Source organism: Bufo bufo, chromosome 3 (genome assembly GCF_905171765.1).
Source record: "Bufo bufo chromosome 3, aBufBuf1.1, whole genome shotgun sequence".
Classification (NCBI taxonomy): Eukaryota; Metazoa; Chordata; class Amphibia; order Anura; family Bufonidae; genus Bufo; species Bufo bufo.
Window position 1 is genome coordinate 447,632,513 of NC_053391.1, and position 23,310 is coordinate 447,655,822.

The 23,310-nt window shown below is 44.3% G+C and overlaps 1 protein-coding gene across 1 annotated transcript in view; it reads right to left on the reverse strand.

Annotated features, from left to right (window-relative positions):
* Positions 1-23,310, reverse strand: part of TMEM255B (transmembrane protein 255B) — a 97,404-nt gene that overhangs the window by 36,299 nt on the left and 37,795 nt on the right. The window contains exon 6 of the mRNA XM_040422315.1: positions 211-291. Coding sequence (XP_040278249.1) covers positions 211-291 — 81 coding nt within the window. The remainder of the gene's footprint in view (positions 1-210; positions 292-23,310) is intronic.

Genomic DNA, 23,310 nt, shown 5'->3' on the forward strand with positions numbered 1-23,310 from the left:
GGCTTGGGCAGCCCCATAGGTATCGGCCCACTGGGAAATTTCCCTGTATAGTCTATGGCCTGTCCACCCATGCCATTCAAGTGCGGGAACAGTGCTGCTTAGTGTTAAATGATAACAGATTAACTATTAACCCCTACACCATTCTAGATCTACATAGACCACTAGATATGTTACCAGGAATACTAATTTCAAGTAATCACACAATCTTACTTCTGTCTGTTGAGTGTCATAAGCAAGGCCTGATCCACTTGAATAGAACTTACACCTCCCTGTATATAAAGGCCTTGGTTCCTAAAAGAAAAAAAAAAGCCAATCAAGTAAATAGATCAAACATGTTACACGTCATAAATGATTGTAGCTGATGGTCATAGGTATAGCTAATGAAACAGAAGGGCTTGATCAGAGATTTATTTCTTGTTTAGTTCTCTTAAAGGGGTTCTCTGCTTTTACTATATTGAAGACCTATGATAGGTCATCAATATCAGAACCTCCGCCAATCAGCTGTTTGAAGAGAATGCATCGCTTATATGAGTGAGGAGGACAAAGGTGTCCCATTGAATTGAATGGGGAAGGCAGAGCTGTAATTACACCTGCTCACCTCTGCAATGTCAATGGAGAGCAGGTAAACAGAGAAGAGCGCTTGTACGAGCGCTGCCTTCTCTTCAAACAGCTGATTGGCAGGGGTGCCGGGAGTCAGCCCCCACCGATCTGATATTGATGACCTATCCTGAGAATAGGTCATCAATATTACAAAAGCAGAAAAACCCTTTAAAGGGATTCTGTCACCAGATTTAACCCTATTAAGCTAGCTGACATTAGCAATGTGCTAATGTCAGCTAAACCTAACTAGCCTATTCCTACTTTTATCTATGCCCCCGTTACTCCATAAATATAACTTTTATAATATGCTAATTAGCCTCTAGGTGCAGGGGGGCGTTGTTCCTGCTCCTAGAGGCTCCGTTCTCCCACCTTTGTCGCCTCCCTCCAAGTCCTGATTGACAGGGCCAGGCAGCGCTCGCATCCATCTGCCAGCCCTGAGCTCGGTGAAATCTCGTATCGTTCAGCATTCGGCGCAGGTGAGGTAAGGGAAAGACTCTAGCAGGCTGCCAGCTTCCTCACCGCGCTGAACGGCGCAAGATTTCACCAGAGCTCAGGGCTGGCAGACAGATGCGAGCGCTGCCTGGCCCTGTCAATCAGGACTTGGAGTGAGGAGACAAAGGTGGGAGAACGGAGCCTCTAGGAGCAGGAACAACGCCCCCCTGCTCCTAGAGGCTAATTAGCATATTATAAAAGTTAGATTTCTGGAGTAACAGGGGCATAGATAAAAGTAGGAATAGGCTAGTTAGGTTTAGCTGACATTAGCACATCGCTAATGTCAGCTAGCTTAATAGGGTTAAATCTGGTGACAGAAACCCTTTAAGTCTTTTTTTAAAACAGCTGATCAAAACCAACAAATACAGAAGAAAACCCTGGACAGTGAAATATATGACACCTACAGAAAAATAAAAATTTTGCAGGACACAAGTTACCTTGTAGAGTTTTGTTGGAGCTTCTGCCTTAAAGGATAACTGTCACATTTAGACCCTAATTTCAATTTTCATATATGTAGTTACTAATAACATGATATTCCAGAATCAGTTACTATTAGACTGACTTACCCCATATTTAATAAGATTCAGCCCTTAGCAACCAGTCTGCATAAAACTGCAATCTCACTATTCAGTTAAGATGGCCGCCACTGCCCTCACCCTGAGGCTAATCCCGCCTGCCCTCACTAGCCAGTAACAATAGCCCCCCAAAAGTGTCAGTAACCAGAGCCCTGCCCCCTAAAGGGTTAATCTCCTGCAGCACAAAGAGGTCCTCTTAACACATGTTGCTTTCATTTATACACTGAGGAGATGGGAGATCTCCTTTCCTTGTTGTGCGCTGCTCCAACTCTGCATTCTCCAGCTCTGCTGAGTGAGGGAGCGTCTGCCAAGCGCAGGGACAGGGAGAAGTGCACACAGCCCAGGCACTGTTATCAGCTGCTGGGGAGGACCTGGCTTTAATCATTTACTTACAGTCCCTGGCTGTCTGTAATGTGACCCTGCACGCAGCGTGCTCCGTCTATCAAGAGATAGACGGACCATGCCTAGCAACCCTATTTTAAGCACAGGTAAAAGTAGGCAGTACAGGGAACAAAAATGTGGAATTAAGGGGTAATTGAATACACAGTGAAAAGTTGAAATAAGGCCACCAAGGTGATATTAATCACCACAATCCAATACTCAAAAAAAAAAAAATACGACAGTTATCCTTTAAATTAACACATGCTGTAAATGAAATGTACATGGAGTCCTCTACTGAGCGTTTGTTACTCATTATACTTAATTTTCATACTTGTTATATTTGTGATGAAAATAAAAATAAGTGTTCATAGTGTTAACTGCATATCCGACACTGTGAGGCTGTAGTTGAGCAATTTAACGCCATTTTATTACGTCTTCGTTATTTAGTAACATACAGTGAACTATATCAATCTTTATAATCCAGCCAAGCAATCAGAACAAATGCACAGCCCAGCAAGAATGCGGACAGCTAAATTAACACCAGCCATATATCACCCAATGTTCTGTGACCTTCTCCTCAGCCAAGGAAACCAAGTATTCAGTTGGACTAAGTAAAAGGAACTGCTGAGAGCAAGGTCAGTTATGCGAATAAAGCCCTTTTTTGGATACAAAATATAGACTATCCTAAAGGGAAAGTATCCCCTAGTTTTTTTCATGTATTAAAATATGATCTTTTTTTCCTTCTAATCTGTTTTTATTTTCTGACTGTAGATCTTTATTCTGTTTTCTGTACCTGATTATGGGATGGCCATCTTTCCTGAGCTGCTGCTTTGCCCTCTAAACAGCAATTTGAGATTTGCATTACAGTAGCCACATGAACATAGGAAAACTATTGTCTGGAAATGACTCATTGATATCTATATACAAGTATAACCTTTATTGTAATCCAGTCTGTGAAAATAATGAAATTACTGCTCAAAACAGGAGTGATCTCTACATTGATGATCTCAATATGTTTTTTTTCTCCACTTGCAGCCATAGAGAGGAATTTATCATTTGCAGTGGTTTTGTGTTCGTTTTAAAGGGGTTGTCTCATTTCAGCAAATGGCATTTATCATGTAGAGAAGGTTAATACAAGGCACTTACTAATGTATCGTGATTCTCCATATTGCCTCCTTTGCTGGCTGGATTCATTTTTCCACCACATTATACACTTCTCGTTTCCGTGGTTACGACCACCCTGCACTCCAGCAGTAGTGGCCGTGCTTGCACACTATAGAAAAAAGCACCAGCCTATGTGCGCTTCCATTGTCCCGGGCCACCAGAGAGGTCGTCGCCTTTTTCTATAGTGTGAAAGCACGACCACCACTGTTGGATTGTAGGGTGGTCGTAACCATGGAAACGAGCAGTGTATAATGTGATGGAAAAATAAATCAAGCCAACATAAGAGGCAACATGGACAATCACAATACATCAGTAAGTGCCTTGTATTGACTTTCTCTACATGATAAATACCAGTTGCTAAAGTGCGACAACCCCTTTAATTCTGTCCTTGGTTTCTGTCGCTGCACAAAATTTAAGGTTTTATTAAATTTAGCGCAAAGTGCAATGTGGTTTCACCACTGTCAGTGGAAGAATGCTAGGGAGGTGGAGTTGCAACCTTTTTGCAACTTTTAAAAAAGTTGCACAGCATAAGTGAGACATAACACTGTTCCAGTCTCTAATCCTGACCAACTTTTCCCTCCACTTCTGAAAGTGGCGAGGCTCATCAAATGTTGCACATGGCATATCTTGCGACTTTTTACACCACTAGCATAGCAGATTTGATAGATTAGCCACATAGTGCCAATATGATTGTAAATTACTTCCATCAAACTTGGAATGTATATCAGCTGAAGTTTATTCAAAATTTGTGTTGTCATTTCCTGTTGGGTGGCTTTTAAAGGGGTTCTCCAGTCTTTTCTGTCAGCTTCGTGACTGGTTGGAGGCAGAATGGTTTTCTCACCCCCGATTCCTTCGTTTCCACTGTGCTCACATGACCCCTTGAACTTGCTACGGGATCATCTTCTCAGGTCCCGAATGGACATGTTCCTGAGTCTTCCTGTTCAGCTGTAAATGCAACTGTGCAGTAGGAAATGCCAGTCTTAATAAATAACCCACAAACTGTCTAATTTGAGTACCGATTCTCCTTGCTTACTGATTATTTATTTTACTGAATCCAATTAGTATCTAGTTTATCTATGAAGTGATGTATGCACTTTTTTGAAAGATGATTTGTGCATTTCACTATGAGAACATGTTTAGCATATGCACAAGTAAAAGCTCCTGAAAGCACTGAACATAGAAATAGCTCCCCATAACTTCGACATATGCGTTTACCTCTTAAATACACTGGCCTGGTTTATAACTGTATAGGTAAGCATTGTCAGAGGGATATAAAAAAAACTATACCATGTGGTTTGGGGTTTTTCTTTGCCATGGGTAAACTATATGTCTGGCATACATTGCAGCCTTTCATTGGATGTATATATCAGGGTTATGTATACCTGCACTGGAAGGGGAAATTGAGATGTGAACAGAGCCTAAGAGTGATGTGTGCTTTTGTTTCACATTTAACTGCAGTATATCATAGGAGTATAAACGGTATAACTAGAAAAGGCTGGGTCCCGTAGCAAACTTTTGAATGTGCTCCCCACTATGTGGGATAAATAATGCATCAATTTGCGGAACGGGCCGTCGATTATAGAAGTGCCTATTCTTGTCCGCAAAATGGACAAGAATAGGACATGTTCTATTTTGTTTTGCAGGGCCATAAAATAGAGCAACTGCCTATTAAACAGCCGAATAAGCACAGAAGGGGGGATTAGATAAGCAAGCACTCATCTTTTTACTCTTTTTGTGGGGGGAAAAACTCCCCCCCCCATATATGACAATCTGAGAGCAAGTATGCTCTGTGACTGATGGGGAGGAAGGGATAACACGCATAGAATTCCATGTCCCCCCTTCCCTCAGGGTCATGTATTGAAGTTAGCCAAGAAGAAGAGGACCTATATATCTCCCTGCAGCCTGCGAGCACACCCTCACTGGCCCCCCTCTCCTCCACGCTGGCTGAGACCATAGCAGGCTCAAAGGAGGGCTTCTTCAACCTGTTCTATCTCAAACTGCTTAGCATTATAGCAGCTAGAGATATGAACCAGGCATTGTGGGACTAGCCACCTTACAGCCAGAAAAAGAACCTTTAGAAACCAGGTCCGCAATGAGATCTGCAGGTATAACTTGCTGATCTCACTCTCAACCTGTCTTCTAAAGGCTCTATGTTTGGCTATATTGTGTCTAACACTGCAATCCTGGTGTTGTTTTAAAGCTTAGATTGTCAGCTTCATGAAAACTATGCAGTCTGAGATAGAGAAGGTTAAAGCAGTCCCTGTTTTAGTCAGCTATGGCCTCCGCTACTGAAGGAAAGTTACTTTTCAATCAAATAAAAAATTTTCCATAATTAAAAAAGCCATTTTGCTGATACTCTTGTAACAAACTCCCTTTAATGGAGATCTATTACATATCACAGGCTATATCAGATGGCACAATTTAAATGCCATAGTAATGCTAATCACAGCAATATAAGTGTTATGTGAAATAGGGGCTTTACTTTTACCTGTAAAAGCTCAGATGAAAATGGTACCCTAACCAGTTCCCTATAAAACCTTAAAGGGGTTCTCTGGGATTTTATATTGATTGCCTAGTCTTAGTATAGGTCATCAGTATCAGATTGTCAGAAGTGAATGGGAGCAGAGATGCAGTAACCAACTCCATCCACTACACAGTGGACAGAGCTGTGTAGTTTCAGCACTGGAGGTGTTACAGAACAGCTGATCATTGGGGGCTGCCAGAGGTTGGAGCCCTGCCAATCTGATATTGATGACATCCTAAAAATAGGTCAACAATATAAAAATCCCAGAGAACCCCTTCAAGCACTTCAAAGGGTTATTCCCATATTACAACATAATAGAATATGGCAAGGATATGCCATCACTTTATGATTGTTGGGGGGCTGACCTCTACAACCTCACTGATCCTAAAACTTTGTTACCTGCACAGCAGTGCTCCTGGCCACCAACTGTGCAATTACAGCATCTCCAACCAGACAGGTAGCTGGGAGCTGTGTTGCACTGTGATGTTTTTTTTTCCTAATTTTTCCATGTCATTATCTATATTTTTAAATAATCCTAAAATATCAGTTTTCGCACTGAACAATGGGTATCATAATAAACTGAAAAGTGGGCACTTGAAAAAGACATTGGTTCAGCATTGAAACATGCCATACATACAAAGACCATTGTGAATTTTAACTTAATGAATTGTTAAAGAGGTGCACACTTGATGCAAGAGGAGCAGGTCACTGCTGTGGCCTGTAATTGACTACAGAGGTCACTTATCCCCCATCCACGGAAGTTGATATTGGTACAGACGGGAGCGTACAATAGGTAATGATCGCAGTTCACTTCCTCCCTGCACAGTGACCCCTGCACAGGTCACAGAGCATGCCCACAACCCTCTCCCATAAGTCATCTCCAAAGGTTCCTATGGTCAATGTAGCTGCTGTAAACCATATAGTTGAACTACACGGCCATGTGCATACTTCAGTCCGCAAACAATGGATCTGGAAAACATGCATAGCTTCTGCGTACATTCTGCATTTTTCTCACTCCCATCTGTAGGACTATTTTTGCCTGCACTATGGACAAGAATAGGACATGTTCTATAATTTGACAAAAGGCCACATGTATCTGCAAAACATATGGATGTGTGCATGTTCCCATAGTTAAGAATGAGTCAGTGTGCTATGCACAAAAAATGAGGATAGCACACGGATGAAAGATATGGTTGGGTGCATGAGGCCTTATATTTACAAGCCAAAAAACATCTGACATGCCACATGTCAGATCACCAAATACATTGATGCCCCAGGTAGATATTGTATTTAGCGATTTCAAACAAGATCGTAGTGACATCAGTACACATGGCACTGCATGTCAGAAGGAGACATGTTGTCGTCTGAATCTCTTAGGCTACTTTCACATTAGCGTTTTCAATTGAGATCTCAATAGCGGAAGAAAACGCTTCAGTTTTGTCCCCATTCATTGTGGGGACAAAACTGAACTGAATGAAACGTAATGCACCAAAATGTGGTGCGGAGCAAGACGGATCCGTCCTGGCACACAATGTAAGTCAATAGGGACGGATCCGTTTTCTCTGACACAATAGAAAACGGATCCGTCCCCCATTGACTTTCAATGGTGTTCAAGACGGATCCGTCATGGCTATAGAAGACATAATACCACCGGATCCGTTCATGACGGATGCGTGCGGTTGTTTTATTGTAACGGAAGCGTTTTTGCAGATCCATGACAGATGTGCAAAAAAAGCTAATGTGAAAGTAGCCTCAGTAGTGAAACTACAAGCAATTATATCTCAAAGAAGTAAAACTTTACAGATTATTTATCAGATTTTTTATGAACACTAAGAAACGTTTGTGTCCTTTAAGTTAGCATGTTATATGCTATTAAAGTTTTATTTATTAAGATCCACACCCTAATAAAGATCAATTATTGTTTGGATGCGGTGAAATATATTACAATGTTTAGAAGTAACGATAATCCTATCCTATTAACTAAATGACATGTTTGGCTTCTGATGAAAAATGATGAATAAACACGCTGAATAAAGAGAAACAAATCAGACAGACTGTAAGGTACATGGAATGGCTGAGGATAACGTGAGTTTGCAAGTGTGAATTTAACCAAATCTCTTAGACAGCAACTGAAGTATCATGTTCCTCTAACACACTGCAATAACTTACCAACAAGCTAGTTAGGAATAAGTTATTGAGGTACAATTCTGCAGATTTAGCTAATGAAAAGCTAATCATTCAATATACTTTCTGATATAGGTCTTCCAGATTTCTGCTTGCAGATATTCAATAGGACCCTTCATTGTTTACACCCTTGGATGTAAAAATCAAGACATACAGTATAAGACCTGCCCTTTGGACCAACAGGGAATACTGCCAATATGCCCGCTTTGGAGCCTGCAGAAGTCCTGCCCATTTCATGGCCTGATTCGCAGGTTGTCCTTGCAAAATCGGAACTGTTAGCAAGTGTGAAGTCTGTCCTGGTCATGTGATGGTCTCACAGGTGCAGGACTAAATACAGGTACAGTACAGTTATCAGTGATGCATCTTGTAACATACCGGAACCTGTGTGATCATCACATGACCGGGACAGATTCTTATTTGGTAGCAAACAATGAAGCAGATATGTTACAGAACAGAAGGAATTACTACAGAATGTATATTGGGAAATTGTTTCGCGTTTTTAGAAATGGGGAACATAGAGAAGGAGATAGGGAAAATTATGGTGGCCACATGGTCAGCGGTGCCAGTGTGTATTTGGCAGCGATTGGGTACTGTTGTTGTTTGCATGTTGAGTTCTTGTGGTTGTAATGTGACACATGCTTTCAGGCTTATTACCAGTAGGGTTGCCAATCAGTAGGGGGGACATAAGCTGTACAGCAGGTTCCCAACTGAATGTGGCCAGGTAGTCGCCAACATTGGTCAGATTGATCAATGGTAATCCCATGTATTGGTATGCAGACTTAAAGGGAACCAGTCACCTGGATTTTGGGTATAGAGCTGAGGACATGGGCTGCTAGATCACCGCTAGCACATCCGCAATATCCAGTCCTCATAGCTCTCTGTGCTTTTATTGTGTCAAAAAAACGATTTTATATATTCAGTTGCAAGAAAAAGTATGTGAACCCTTTGGAATGATATGGATTTCTGCACAAATTGGTCATAAAATGTGATCTGATCTTCATCTAAGTCACAACAATAGACAATCAAAAGTCTGCTTAAACTAATAGCACACAAAGAATTAAATGTTACCATGTTTTTATTGAACACACCATGTAAACATTCACATTCATGTGAACCCCTAGACTAATGACATCTCCAAGAGCTAATTGGAGTGAGGTGTCAGCCAACTGGAGTCCAATCAATCAGATGAGATTGGAGGTGTTGGTTACAGCTGCCCTACCCTATAAAAAACACACACCAGTTATGGGTTTGCTTTTCACAAGAAGCATTGCCTGATGTGAATGATGCCTCGCACAAAAGAGCTCTCAGAAGACCTACGATTAAAAATTGTGGACTTGCATAAAGCTGGAAAGGGTTATAAAAGTATCTCCAAAAGCCTTGCTGTTCATCAGTCCACGGTAAGACAAATTGTCTATAAATGGAGAAAGTTCAGCACTGCTGCTACTCCCCCTAGGAGTGGCCGTCCTGTAAAGATGACTGCAAGAGCATAGCGCAGACTGCTCAATGAGGTGAAGAAGAATCCTAGAGTGTCAGATAAAGACTGACAAAAGTATCTGGCATATGCTAACGTTCCTGTTAGCAAATCTACGATACATAAAACACTAAACAAGAATGGATTTCATGGGAGGATACCACAGAGGAAGCCACTGCTGTCCAAAACAAACATTGCTGCATGTTTACAGTTTGCACAAGAGCACCTGGATGTTCCACAGCAGTACTGGCAAAATATTCTGTGGACAGATGAAACCAAAGTTGAGTTGTTTGGAAGAAACACACAACACTATGTGTGGAGAAAAAGAGGCACAGCACACCAACATCAAAACCTCATCCCAACTGTGAAGTATGGTGGTGGGGGCATCATGGTTTGGAGCTGCTTTGCTGCATCAGGGCCTGGACGGATTGCTATCATCGAAGGACAAATGAATTCCCAAGTTTATCAAGACATTTTGCAGGAGAACTTAAGGCCATCTGTCCACCAGCTGAAGCTCAACAGAAGATGGGTGTTGCAACAGGACAACGACCCAAAGCATAGAAGTAATTCAACAACAGAATGGCTTAAACAGAAGAAAATACACGTTCTGGAGTGGCCCAGTCAGAGTCCTGACCTCAACCCGATTGAGATGCTGTGACATGACCTCAAGAAAGCGATTCACACCAGACATCCCAAGAATATTGCTGAACTGAAACATTTCTGTAAAGAGGAATGGTCAAGAATTACTCCTGACCGTTGTGCACGTCTGTTCTGCAACTACAGGAAACGTTTGGGTGAAGTTATTGCTGCCAAAGGAAGTTCAACCAGTTATTAAATCCAAGGGTTCGCATACTTTTTCCACCTGCACTGTGAATATTTACATGGTGTGTTCAATAAAAACATGGTAACATTTAATTCTTTGTGTGTTATTAGTTTAAGCAGACTGTGATTGTCTATTGTTGTGATTTAGATGAAGATCAGATCACATTTTATGACTAATTTGTGCAGAAATCCATATCATTCCAAAGGGTTCACATACTTTTTCTTGCAACTGTATGTAAATAAACGTTAGATGAGTCCTGTCTCCTCCATGATTCAGAGATGAGTCCAGCTTTCTCTGACTCTAAGTCCAGCCACGCCCACTGTGAAGAAGCCCAGGACCGCCCTGCATCCTCCGAATCTCCTCCTTGCTCCCCGACGTCACAAAGCTAGAGTGCCATAATCTTGCAATGCGCGAGCTAGCGCATGCGCAGTCCGTTCCCTGAGGCTGATGCCAGCACAGGGAAGAAACACTATGCCGACACTGCGCATGCGCTAGCTCGCGCATCGCAAGATTATGGCGCTCTAGCTTTGTGACGTCAGGGAGCAAGGAGGAGATTCAGAGTATGCGGGGCGGTGCTGGGCTCCTTCACAGTGGGCGTGGTTGGGCTCCGGAAACGTTAGTCACAGCTCCTTGGGCTTCTTGCTTGCCTTTATATATAAAAATCATTTTTTGACACAATAAAAACACAGAGAGCTATGGGGACTGGATATTGCGGATGTGCTAGCGGCGATCTGGCAGCCCATGTCCTCAGCTCTATACCCAAAATCCAGGTGACAGGTTCCCTTTAAGTAATTGGAACATGTGATTGTGACTGTTCACATTCATTGCCAGTATAATCACCTGTGTCTAAGAAGCTATTAAAGTCGTTTGTGAGCTGCCCTCTTACACATTACACTGTCTTATGATCTGGGCAAAATTGTCCCTCAGCCAATTTTAATGTAATGTGGTCATTACCTACTCTGTGGTTTGCTATTCATCTGCTTGTTATGCCACCAAACTACTGCCATGTGGCTCATAGGCTGTGTATGTACACTGCTCAAAAAAATAAAGGGAACACTTAAACAACACAATGTAACTCCAAGTCAATCACACTTCTGTGAAATCAAACTGTCCACTTAGGAAGCAACACTGAGTGACAATCAATTTCACATGCTGTTGTGCAAATGGGTTTCGGAGGGGCCTGGCTACCAGCCTCTTGCCTCAGGATTATGGCCCATACTAACTTTAAAGGAGCAGACAGACCGGCCGCACAACTTAAAACTGTCTTTGCAATTGTATTTTGTTATGTGAGGGTACCCAGATAGCTAATTTTATTGTATTTGTGTATTCTGAGTGCCATTCACCTAATGATATGCACTCAGACTTGAGCTATCTGGGAATATGTTAAATGTCTGTGTTTGCTGTGGGGGTTTGACATTGTGTGTTTGGGTGGTGATTTCTGTTCTGTTGTCCCCACATGTGTATTGGTGATTTCCCTTTGTCTTGAGAGATAATTGGATTACTCCTCGGGTGTCTCCAGGGCAGAGAGGAGGAAACCATGATGCATTGTGGGAATGTATTGTGTCTGTCTATCCTGCAGTGCTGCATATCTGTCCTGTGTCACAGTATTCATTCTGGTCCCCTAGGGGCGTGTCCACCAGATGGGGACCTGCATAAATACGGGCGAGTAGTCCTCAATAAAGTGTTCCTGTTTTACCCTTTATCATGTTGAGGCTGATGTTTGGGTAACTGATCGACGCTGGGGATTGCTATACGCTGGGAGATTTGCTATACTCCCCTGGCTATAACTACTAGCTCTTTTAAGAGCTGTTCCTGCTCTCTGGTTTTAGGAGAGGTTCACCCACTGGAGCCTGGAGCCTTGTCGTAGGTCCAGGGTGGGTAGGAGACAGTGAGACCTCAACCAAGCTTCGGTGGTTCGTGGGGTCTGCAGTGCGTACGGTGTCAAGTGGAGTGCTTGGAGTCCTCGGAAAGCACTAGGAGCATCCATTCAACGGAGGTACCCGGTCGGGGTGCTAGGCGTTCCGTTACAATGGGATAGACAACAGGTGGAAATTATAGGCAATTAGCAAGACACTCCTAATAAAGGAGTGGTTCTGCAGGTGGTGACCACAGACCACTTCTCAGTTCCTATGCTTCCTGGCTGATGTTTTGGTCACTTTTGAATGCTGGCGGTGCTTTCACTCTAGTGGTAGCATGAGACGGAGTCTACAACCCACACAAGTGGCTCAGGTAGTGCAGCTTATCCAGGATGGCACATCAATGCGAGCTGTGGCAAGAAGGTTTGCTGTGTCTGTCAGCGTAGTGTCCAGAGCATGGAGGTGCTACCAGGAGACAGACCAGTACATCAGGAGACGTGGAGGAGGCCGTAGGAGGGCAACAACCCAGCAGCAGGACTGCTACCTCCGCCTTTATGCAAGGAGGAACAGGAGGAGCACTGCCAGAGCCCTGCAAAATGACCTCCAGCAGGCCACAAATGTGCATGTGTCTGCTCAAACGGTCAGAAACAGACTCCATGAGGGTGATATGAGGGCCCCATGTCCACAGGTGGGGGTTGTGCTTACATCCCAACACCGTGCAGGACGTTTGGCATTTGCCAGAGAACACCAAGATTGGCAAATTCGCCACTGGCGCCCTGTGCTCTTCACAGATGAAAGCAGGTTCACACTGAGCACATGTGACAGACGTGACAGAGTCTGGAGACGCCATGGAGAACATTGCCAATGCCAGGGTCTCCTGCTGCATTGAACTCACTTGTACCTTCTGCGCGTGCGCCGGATAACTTGCCTGGCACCCTCACTCGCAGTGCGCCTGCGTCCCTTATTCAATGCCAGCGTCTCCTGCTGCGCCTGCGTCGGCTCGGGAGGATCGGGGACTGTAAAAACTGCCCAGCCAGTGAATAATAATGAGCTGGGCGGCGCTAGGAAGCGACAGTTGAGGCGCGGCTGGGCACAAAGGTACGAGTAAAAACGCCCCTTGGGCATAAAGAGATGTGAAAAACCGCCCCTTGGGCATAAAGGAAGGTGATTGACAGATGATTATAAAGTTGTTTTTACATGGTTTACAATGCGGACAGGGGGTACTCTTATATGATTGTAATACACTTTAATAGACCTATGACTGCATAGGAATAACTAAATATGTTTATCGGGCCTGTCAGTGTCCCTTTAAGGCTACTTTCACACTTGCGTTCAGAGCGGATCCGTCTGGGGTCTGCCCAGACGGATCCGCTCCTATAATGCAGACATTTGGATCCGTTCAGAACGGATACGTCTGCATTACATTGTAGAAAAAATTCTAAGTGTGAAAGTAGCTTCAGACGGATCCGTCCAGACTTTACATTGAAAGTCAATGGGGGACGGATCCGTTTGAAAATTGAGCCATATAGTGTCAAATTCAAACGGATCCGTTCCCATTGACTTACATTGTAAGTCTGGACGGATCAGCTTGCCTCCGCACGGCCAGGCGGACACCCGAACGCTGCTTGCAGCGTTGAGGTGTCCCCTTGCTGAGCGGAGCGGAGGCTGAACAATGCCAGACTGATGCATTCTGAGCAGATCCGCATCCACTCAGAATGCATTAGGGCAGTACGGATGCGTTCGGGGCCGCTTGTGAGCCCCTTCAAACGGAGCTCTGAACAGTAGCCTGACCCCTCTAGTCTTCATTGCAGGTACACTAAGAGCTCGGCATTGTTTTGGTTGGGGAAGCAGCGATACAACCAAGTGTTTCCAGGAGTTGTTGCTTGTGCTACTGTGAGCAGCCTGGGTGGCCTAAACATAGTACCATGGCCTGCAACGTCTCCGGACTTGTCTCTCATCAAGCACATGTGGGACTTCAATGGTCGGCAATTGCAAAGGGAGCTGCCAGCAGCGGATCCTGATGATTTGTGGGCGCAAGTGCATTCAAAGTGACAGAACATTCCTCAGAAAACCATTAATAACCTCACTGATAGGATGCCAAGTCATGTAAGTGTGTGTATTTCTGTGTGTGGTGCTCATATATTCCATACTGAATACATTGAGATGTTTTGAATATTTTTTCCATTCTTTATCATTAAGATGTCTATCGACCCTGTGCTTTCCATAACTCCACATTTTTTTCCTTGTTGCAATTTCAATGTTGAGGAGTGTATATGTGTGCATTTATAGGATGCCCACTATAGTGATATGAGTGGTGTCACACATAGCTTTGTGTGGCAGCTTTTAATGCAGTTTTATGAGCCAAAGCCAGAAGTGGGTTGGAAGGTTATGAGAAATATCAAGGAAAGATTTATATGTCTCCTTCCTGCTGGATCTACTTTTTACTTTGTCAAAAACCTGCATCAAAAACATCAAGAATATACAAGTATATAAAACAATACTATGTATGTGTTTGAAAAATGGAAGGCATCCAGATGTACAGTGTTCATTATTTTTCACTGATGGTCATTAGGAGATGCTGAGTGTTATTCTTTAGTTTTTCTTTTTGTGAAAAACATGTAAAACGGATGTAATCTGGCCAGAAAAAACTGAAACACTGAACGCAATCGCAGACAAAACTAATTCAACTTCCGTTTTTATGTGTGTTTTTTGCCATAGTAAACGCGCGTTTGTGTGATTGACTGCAGTGTCCTATGGCCACAAACGCGCGTCAAAACGCCCCAAAGAAGCTCAAGAACTTGTTTGAGCGTAGGGCGTTTTTCAGCGCGTTCAAACGCGCTGTAAAACGCTCAAGTGAGAACCAGGGCCATAGGGAAGCATTGGTTTTCACGTGTTGAGCGTTTTACAGCGCGTTTGAACGCGCTGTAAAATGCTCAAGTGTGAACCCAGCCTAAAGAGACCCTGACACATTCCATATCACTCAGCCCTAAGGGTCCTGTTACACAGGAAAATATTCTTCCATTAATGAGCAGCGATCAACGATTTAGTGAGTCATTTGCATTCAAAAGATGTTTAATTACACGGGCCAATAATCGCTAAATATTTTTTGCAGTTTGCTTGTTACTGTGATTGCTGTTCATTCGCCTCTATAACATTTACACTACTAACGACTAGCAGATTTCTGATTACACATTGATATTTGATGTTGACTAATGATAATCTTTCCATCAGGCAAAAGTGATCTCTGCACACTCTTACATGTGAAGATAATTTTTTAAATTTGTATGATTATAAGCGAAAAAACAATAATTATGCCATGTAATAGGCCTCTTTGTAGTGTTCCACTAGGTAAATGTGGGCACTACACAAGGGTCAATTGGGCCACGTTGTTCTCCACCTCCTGTGGGACAGTGGCAGTGTATTTCACAGTACATTTTAATGCATTTTAATATGTATTTATGTGTATTTTCCTGTGACATGTGTAGCAGGCCTATTAGGGTGTAGTTCAGCATCCTAGGCACTAGAGGGAGTTAGGGAACACCTAATATAAATAGTCAGGCCTAGACAGGGAGGAGTCAGTCTGTGTAGTCAGGAGTCTGTGTAGAGACAGAAGGGAGTGTGCACCTTAGCCAGAGAGAAGCTGAGGGCCACATCCTGACATGCAGCTAGACAGCCCAGGCTTCTAGTGTAGTCCAGGAGGCTAGTAAGTGCAGACTAGCCAGTCTGTGGATATTGAGCCAGAGTTAGCTCAGAAGATTATCACCAGGGGAAGAGTTGCCTCCTGAGAAACCAAGTTCCCATAAGCAGAGCAGAGCCAGTATTCCAGCTAGACAAGTAAGCTGAAGGGCAGAAGGATTCACCCAAAGCAAGGATATACACTCACCTAAAGAATTATTAGAAACACCATACTAATACGGTGTTGGACCCCCTTTTGCCTTCAGAACTGCCTTAATTCTACGTGGCATTGATTCAACAAGGTGCTGATAGCATTCTTTAGAAATATTGGCACATATTGATAGGATAGCATCTTGCAGTTGATGGAGATTTGAGGGATGCACATCCAGGGCACGAAGCTCCCGTTCCACCACATCCCAAAGATGCTCTATTGGGTTGAGATCTGGTGACTGTGGGGGCCATTTTAGTACAGTGAACTCATTGTCATGTTGAAGAAACCAATTTGAAATGATTCGAGCTTTGTGACATGGTGCATTATCCTGCTGGAAGTAGCCATCAGAGGATGGATACATGTTCTCATTCTGTTTACGCCAAATTCGGACTCTACCATTTGAATGTCTCAACAGAAATCGAGACTCATCAGACCAGGCAACATTTTTCCAGTCTTCAACAGTCCAATTTTGGTGAGCTTGTCCAAATTGTAGCCTCTTTTTCCTATTTGTAGTGGAGATGAGTTGTACCCGGTGGGGTCTTCTGCTGTTGTAGCCCATCCGCCTCAAGGTTGTGCGTGTTGTGGCTTCACAAATGCTTTGCTGCATACCTCGGTTGTAACGAGTGGTTATTTCAGTCAACGTTGCTCTTCTATCAGCTTGAATCAGTCGGCCCATTCTCCTCTGACCTCTAGCATCCACAAGGCATTTTTGCCCACAGGACTGCCGCATACTGGATGTTTTTCTCTTTTCACACCATTCTTTGTAAACCCTAGAAATGGTTGTGCGTGAAAATCCCAGTAACTGAGCAGATTGTGAAATACTCAGACCGGCCAGTCTGGCACCAACAACCATGCCACGCTCAAAATTGCTTAAATCACCTTTCTTTCCCATTCTGACATTCAGTTTGGCATTCAGGAGATTGTCTTGACCAGGACCACAACCCTAAATGCATTGAAGCAACTGCCATGTGATTGGTTGACTAGATAATTGCATTAATGAGAAATAGAACAGGTGTTCCTAATAATTCTTTAGGTGAGTGTATATACCTGAGGAAGTTTGCTACCAAGGATAAAGCCAGCATTAGGGCATACGGGCCTTGGGATAAAAACAGCCAGGAGTTCTGAGGAATAGTGCACAGGATTTCTGAGGAAGAGTGCAGCCTGGTCTGTAAGTGTTGTTTTTACCCTCTGAGTATCTTGCAAGAACATTGTACCTGCCATTTATGTGAAAGCCTGCTTTATACTGCTGCATTACCTGGAACTTACAATAGACTGTATAAAGTTATCAGTTTTCCAGTAAAGGAAGTTTTGGTTCACCATAACAGCGTGTTCCTCACTTATTACCAGTATCAACCGGTGTGCCACCGTTACAGGCACTGGCGTCACGAACCTTAAAGGGACCTTGCCCTAGGCACATTAAACATCTGCAACATCCAGGGTACCTCACCCATCCTCAGGCCTGGTCCCTATATCCAGAGAGTGCCCCAGAGGTCTCCTGTGCCAGCCTCTTCATCACTGCTGTACGCTTGCCCAGGGTCTCCCTACAAACTGTGAGTAACCCTCGTATGCCTATTAACCGTGACCTCACATCGCAATACCCTGCAGGGCTGCGTACTGCATCTTATTCTTCAGTGATACACATTGTGCCAGGATCTGTTCAGGAAAAAACGGATGGTTTTGCACGCAAGTTCAACCAGTTTTGTCTGCAACTGCGCTCAGTGTTTCCATTTTTTTATTTCCGGATTGTATGACTTTTTTTTTACACGTATGAAGAAAAACTAAAGAATAACAGTCTACATCTCCCAACAAAAACGGATTGCGTCCACATGCCTTCTGTTTTAAATGAAAGCCCCATTCACTTCTATGGAGCCAGGGCTGCGTGAAAAAAACACGATATAGAACATGCTGTGATTTTTCCTGTATGCAATGATGATGCTCATGTGTACAGACCCACTGAAATGAATGGGTCAGGATGCTATGCTTTCACTACACAAGAGTCCTTACTCCTCCAACCCCTCACTCACCTCTCTATTAGATTGTGAGCCCCTTTGGGGACAGCTTGATGCTAATGTCTGTAAAGCGCTGCGGAATAGGTTAGCGCTATATAAGTGCATAAAATAGATACATAATTGCAGGGGACACAGTTATCCCCAGGAACACTTTATAGTGAATTGTATTTAGCTTTCTGATACACAGACACAAGACAGCCCAAATGAGATGAATACACTTCAACATGTGATCTCCTAGTCTCTGATCTTGTTGCCTTGGTTTTCTTTGGTTTTATCTGTTTAGGTGTTATCCTTAGAGAACTGTGGAAAATATGAACTACAGCTAAAGAATGACTAATAATTTTTGCTGTGAATAGTTTTTATTGTATTTGCATTGGCATATAGAGTTCACTATCCTTTTGTAGGTGTGACACATTCTATTTTCATTTTATTTTGCTTTAATAGGAAAATATTTATGATGTCTCAGGCATGTATAACCATTTGGCTTAAAAGGGCATCAGTCAGCAGATTTGTACCCATGAAACTGCCTGACCTGTTACATGGGCACTTGACAGCTGAAGGCATCTGTGTTGGTCCCAATGTCATACAAGCTCACATTGCTGAGAAAAATGATGGTTTAATATATGCAAATGAGCCTCTAGGAGCAACGGGGGTGTTGATTTTACACTTAGAGGCTCTTCTTTGTCTGCTATGCCATGCCCTCTGCACTTTGATTGACTTTAGGAGAAGTCAGGGCCAGGGGTGATGACGTTTACATTTCCTGGCCCTGTCAATCAAAGTGGAGAGGACGGAGCAGTTGCAGAGATGAGCCTCTTGGTGTAACAGCAACACCCCCATTGCTCCTAGAGATTAATATGCATATATTAAAACGTTATTTTTCCAAGCAATGCGGACACATATGAACACGGGAAGAACACAGATGCCTTCAGCTGTCAAGTGCACATGAAACAGGTCAGCCAGTTTCATAGCTACAAATCTGATGACAGAGGCCCTTTAACCTCTTAAGGACATAGGGCGTACAGGTACGCCCTTGTGCCCTGGTACTTAAGGACACAGGGCGTACATGTACGCCCTGTGTATTTTCGATCACCGCCGGGCGGCGGGCGGTGATCGGAACCCCGTGCCTGCTCAAATCATTGAGCAGGCACTTGGGGCAAATGCGCCGGGGGGTCCGGTGACCCCCCCATGTATGCGATCGCAGAAAACCGCAGGTCAATTCAGACCTGCGGTTTTCTGCGTTTCCGGGTTGTTCGGGTCTCTGAAGACCCGATAACCCGGAACAGGATGGTGATGGTGGTGTGATTTCACCCCACCAATCACCATCCAGCGATCCTGAGTGGTGATGGTGACATCACCACTTAGGATCGCTTTCCGATTGGTCTGTGGGCGGTCCGGCGCCAAATTCAAAAGAGGCAGGCGCTCCTCTCCTCCTCCTTTTGTGTTCCGGAGCCGGAGGAGAGAGGAGCTGCCTGCACGTGTGCCCACCATCGTTGCCAGCACCCCCAGGACCCGATCTGTGCCCCCAGGACCCGATCTGTGCCCCAGCACCCCCCATCAGGTACATAGGGACAGCATAGGGAAAGTTTGTTTTAGGCAGGGAAAAAAAAGGGAAAGTTAGTTTCTGAACTTTTCTTACTTTGATTGCATCACCCTAAGTTAGGGTGTCTGGGGTCCACAGCACAGCTGTGTGACCCTAGACCCCCCCAGGGGTGCTGCCACTTGTCCCTCCCCCCCCCCCACCTTTTTTGGGGTGCATTTTTTATTTATTTTTTTGTACGCTGATTGTGGCCGGCACTTAGTGTCCGGCCACTGTTAGCGCATCGCACACCCCACCGCTGATCAACTTCGGACAGTTGATCAGCGGTTTTGATTTTTTTCCCCCACATTTTTTGCCCTTTTTTTAGTTAGTTTATTTTATTTTTTTTCTGTTAGTTTTAGGGTGAGTTCGTGAACACCCGTGCCCACACACACGCACACAAAATAAAGAGTTACACACACGCACATATACACGCAGACACACACTCCCATATGGCCCGCCGGACGTTCTCGGCCGAGGAGGCATACGCCCAGCTTGCCTCCGACTCCGAGAGTCCCAGTGAGGATGAGGATGACCCCACATTCCTGTTGTCATCCGCATCCTCCTCATCATCTAGCGATGATGATGAGCCCCCAAGGCGGCGGAGACGCCGCCAGGCGGAGCAAGGGGACCGCCATGTTAGGGACCCTGTGGCCCACACTAGTACGAGCAGCTCTGGGGCTCGTACTGGTTTCCCGGCCCACCAGTTAAATCCACCGGAGCCCCCTTCCGGTGAACTTGTCTGGTGTAGCCCAGAGCGATACGAGCCCGTGATTCCTGATTTTGTAGGCCAATCAGGAATCCAGATTTCCACAGTGGGCTACACTGAATATGACTTTTTTTGTCATTTTTTCAGTGACCCACTGGTAAATCTGATGGTGGAGCAGACGAATCTGTACGCCCAACAGTTCGTCGCTCAACACCCGGGCTCCTTTTTGGCCAGGCCCGGTGGCTGGACGCCGGTCAGTGCAGCCGAAATGAGGATATTTTGGGGCCTCGTGCTGCATATGGGCCTGGTCAAAAAACCCAGTGTCAGGCTGTACTGGAGTGGGGACGTCCTATACCAGGCCCCACTTTACAGTACAGCCATGACACGCTCCCGGTTTGAGGCCATCCGGAAATGTCTGCATTATTCCGATAATGCAGCATGTCCCCCCCGAGGTGATCCTGCCCATGACCGTCTGTATAAGATACGGCCGGTCATCGATCACTTTGGGGCCAAATTCATGGAGGCCTATGTACCTGGAAGGGAGGTCGCGGTTGATGAGTCTCTCATTGCGTTCAAGGGGAGACTCATTTTCCGCCAGTATGTGCCCTCCAAGCGGGCGAGGTATGGCGTGAAGCTATACAAAATTTGTGAGAGTACCTCAGGGTACACTTACAAATTTCGTGTGTACGAGGGGCGAGATTCCCGGATTCAACCCCCAGAATGTCCCCCCACTCTGGGTGTTACCGGGAAACTTGTGTGGGACCTTATGTACCCACTGCTGGATAAGGGTTACCACCTTTACGTGGATAACTTTTATACCAGTATCCCCTTGTTCCAGTCCCTTGCCGCCAGATCCACGTCCGCTTGTGGGACCGTGCGGAAAAATCAACGCGGCCTCCCTGCCCACCCCCTCCAGGTACCTATCCCCAGGGGTGAGACCCGTGCCCTTACCACTGGAAACCTGTTGCTGGTCAGGTATAAGGACAAGAGGGATGTCCTTATGCTGTCCACAATTCATGGTAACGGCATCACCCCTGTCCCTGTGCGAGGTACCGCGGCAACGGTCCTCAAGCCCGATTGTATCGTCGCCTACAATCGGTATATGGGAGGAGTTGATCTCTCGGATCAAGTCCTCAAGCCATATAATGCCATGCGCAAAACCCGGGCATGGTACAAAAAAGTTGCGGTCTACTTGGTGCAGGTTGCCATGTACAACTCTTTTGTACTATCCCGAAGCGCTGGCAGCACAGGGACATTCCTCCAGTTCTATGAGGCAGTCCTCAAGGCCCTGATCTTTTCGGACCGGGAAAGAGCAGGCCGGAGTACCTCGGGAACTGTAGGTGCCCGGATCGTCCCTGGCCAACACTTTCCAGGTGTGGTCCCCCATACTGGAAAGAAGGGACGAACCCAAAAAAAGTGCAGAGTGTGTCGCAGGAGGGGGATACGGAAGGACACGACTACTCAGTGCGACACGTGCCCCGATCATCCGGGCCTCTGCATTGACGGTTGCTTCAGGGAGTATCACACTTCCATGGAGTACTAAATTTATATCCCAATTTAGCACTGACATCGGATAAAAAAAAAATGGTTCTCAGACCTGAGACACCCAAAAAAACTAAAATAATTTATTAAAAGTAGACATATTAGGTATCGCCGCGTCGGTAATAATCTCCTCTATAAAACTACCCCATGACCAACCCCCCCCAGATTAACACGGTCAAGAAAAAAAAAAAAAAAAAGGTGCAAAAAAAGTTTTTTTTTGTCACCTTACATAATAAAAAGTTTAATAGCAAGCGATCAAAAAGTCATATAGCCCCCAAAATAGTGCCAATAAAACCGTCCGCTCCTCCCGCAAAAAATGAGCCCCCACATGAGATAATTGGATAAAAAAAATAAAAATAAAATGACCCTTAGACTTTAGAGATACCCAAAAAAAAGATTTGTATCAAAAAAGATAATATAGTCAAAAACCTAAATAATTGTAAAAAAAAGTAGACTTATTAGGTATTGCCGCGTCCGTAAGAATCTCCTCTATAAAAATATCCCATGACCTAACCCCCCAGATTAACACGGTTAAAAAAAAACAAAAAACGGTGCCAAAACCGCTATTTTTGGCACTTTTCCATTTCAATCCGTTTTTTCCGGTAACAAAACAAGGGTTAACAACCAAACAAAACTTAATATTTATTACCCTGATACTGCAGTTTACAGAAACACCACATTTGTGGTCGTAAACTGCTGTATCAGTAAAAGGGAGGCCGCAAAAGGAAAGGACCGACATGGTTTCTGGAAGGCCGATTTTGATGGCCTTTTTTATTGACACCATGTCCCTTTTGAAGCCCCCCTGATGCACTCTAGAGTAAAAACTCCCCAAAACTGACCCCATCTAAGAAACTACACCCCTCAAGGTATTCAAAACTGATTATACAAACTTTATTAACCCTTTAGGTGTTCCTCAACAGTTAATGGCAAATGGAGATGAAATTTCAGAATTAAAATTTTTGGTAACCTTGCCTCACAAAAATGTAATATAGAGCAACCAAAAATCATATTTACCCTAAAAATAGTCCCCAAAAAAATGCCACCTTATCCCGTAGTTTCCAAAATGGGGTCACTTTTAGGGAGTTTCTACTCCAGGGGTGCATCAGAGGGGTTGAAACAGGACACAGTGTAAATAAACCGGTCCATAAAAATCAGCCCTCCAAAAACCAAACGGCGCACCTTTCACTCTACGCCCCGCTGTGTGGCCGTACATTAGTTTACGGCCACATATTGGGTGTTTCTGTAAACGGCAGAGTCAGGGCAATAAAGATACAGTCTTGTTTGGCTGTTAACCCTTGCTTTGTTAGTGGAAAAAATGGGTTAAAATGGAAAATAAGGCAAAAAAATGAAATTTTCAAATTTCATCCCCATTTGCCAATAACTCTTGTGCAACACCTAAAGGGTTAACGACGTATGTAAAATCAGTTTTGAATACCTTGAGGGGTGTAGTTTCTTAGATGGGGTCACTTTTAGGGAGTTTCTACTCTAGGGGTGCATCAGGGGGGCTTCAAATGGGAC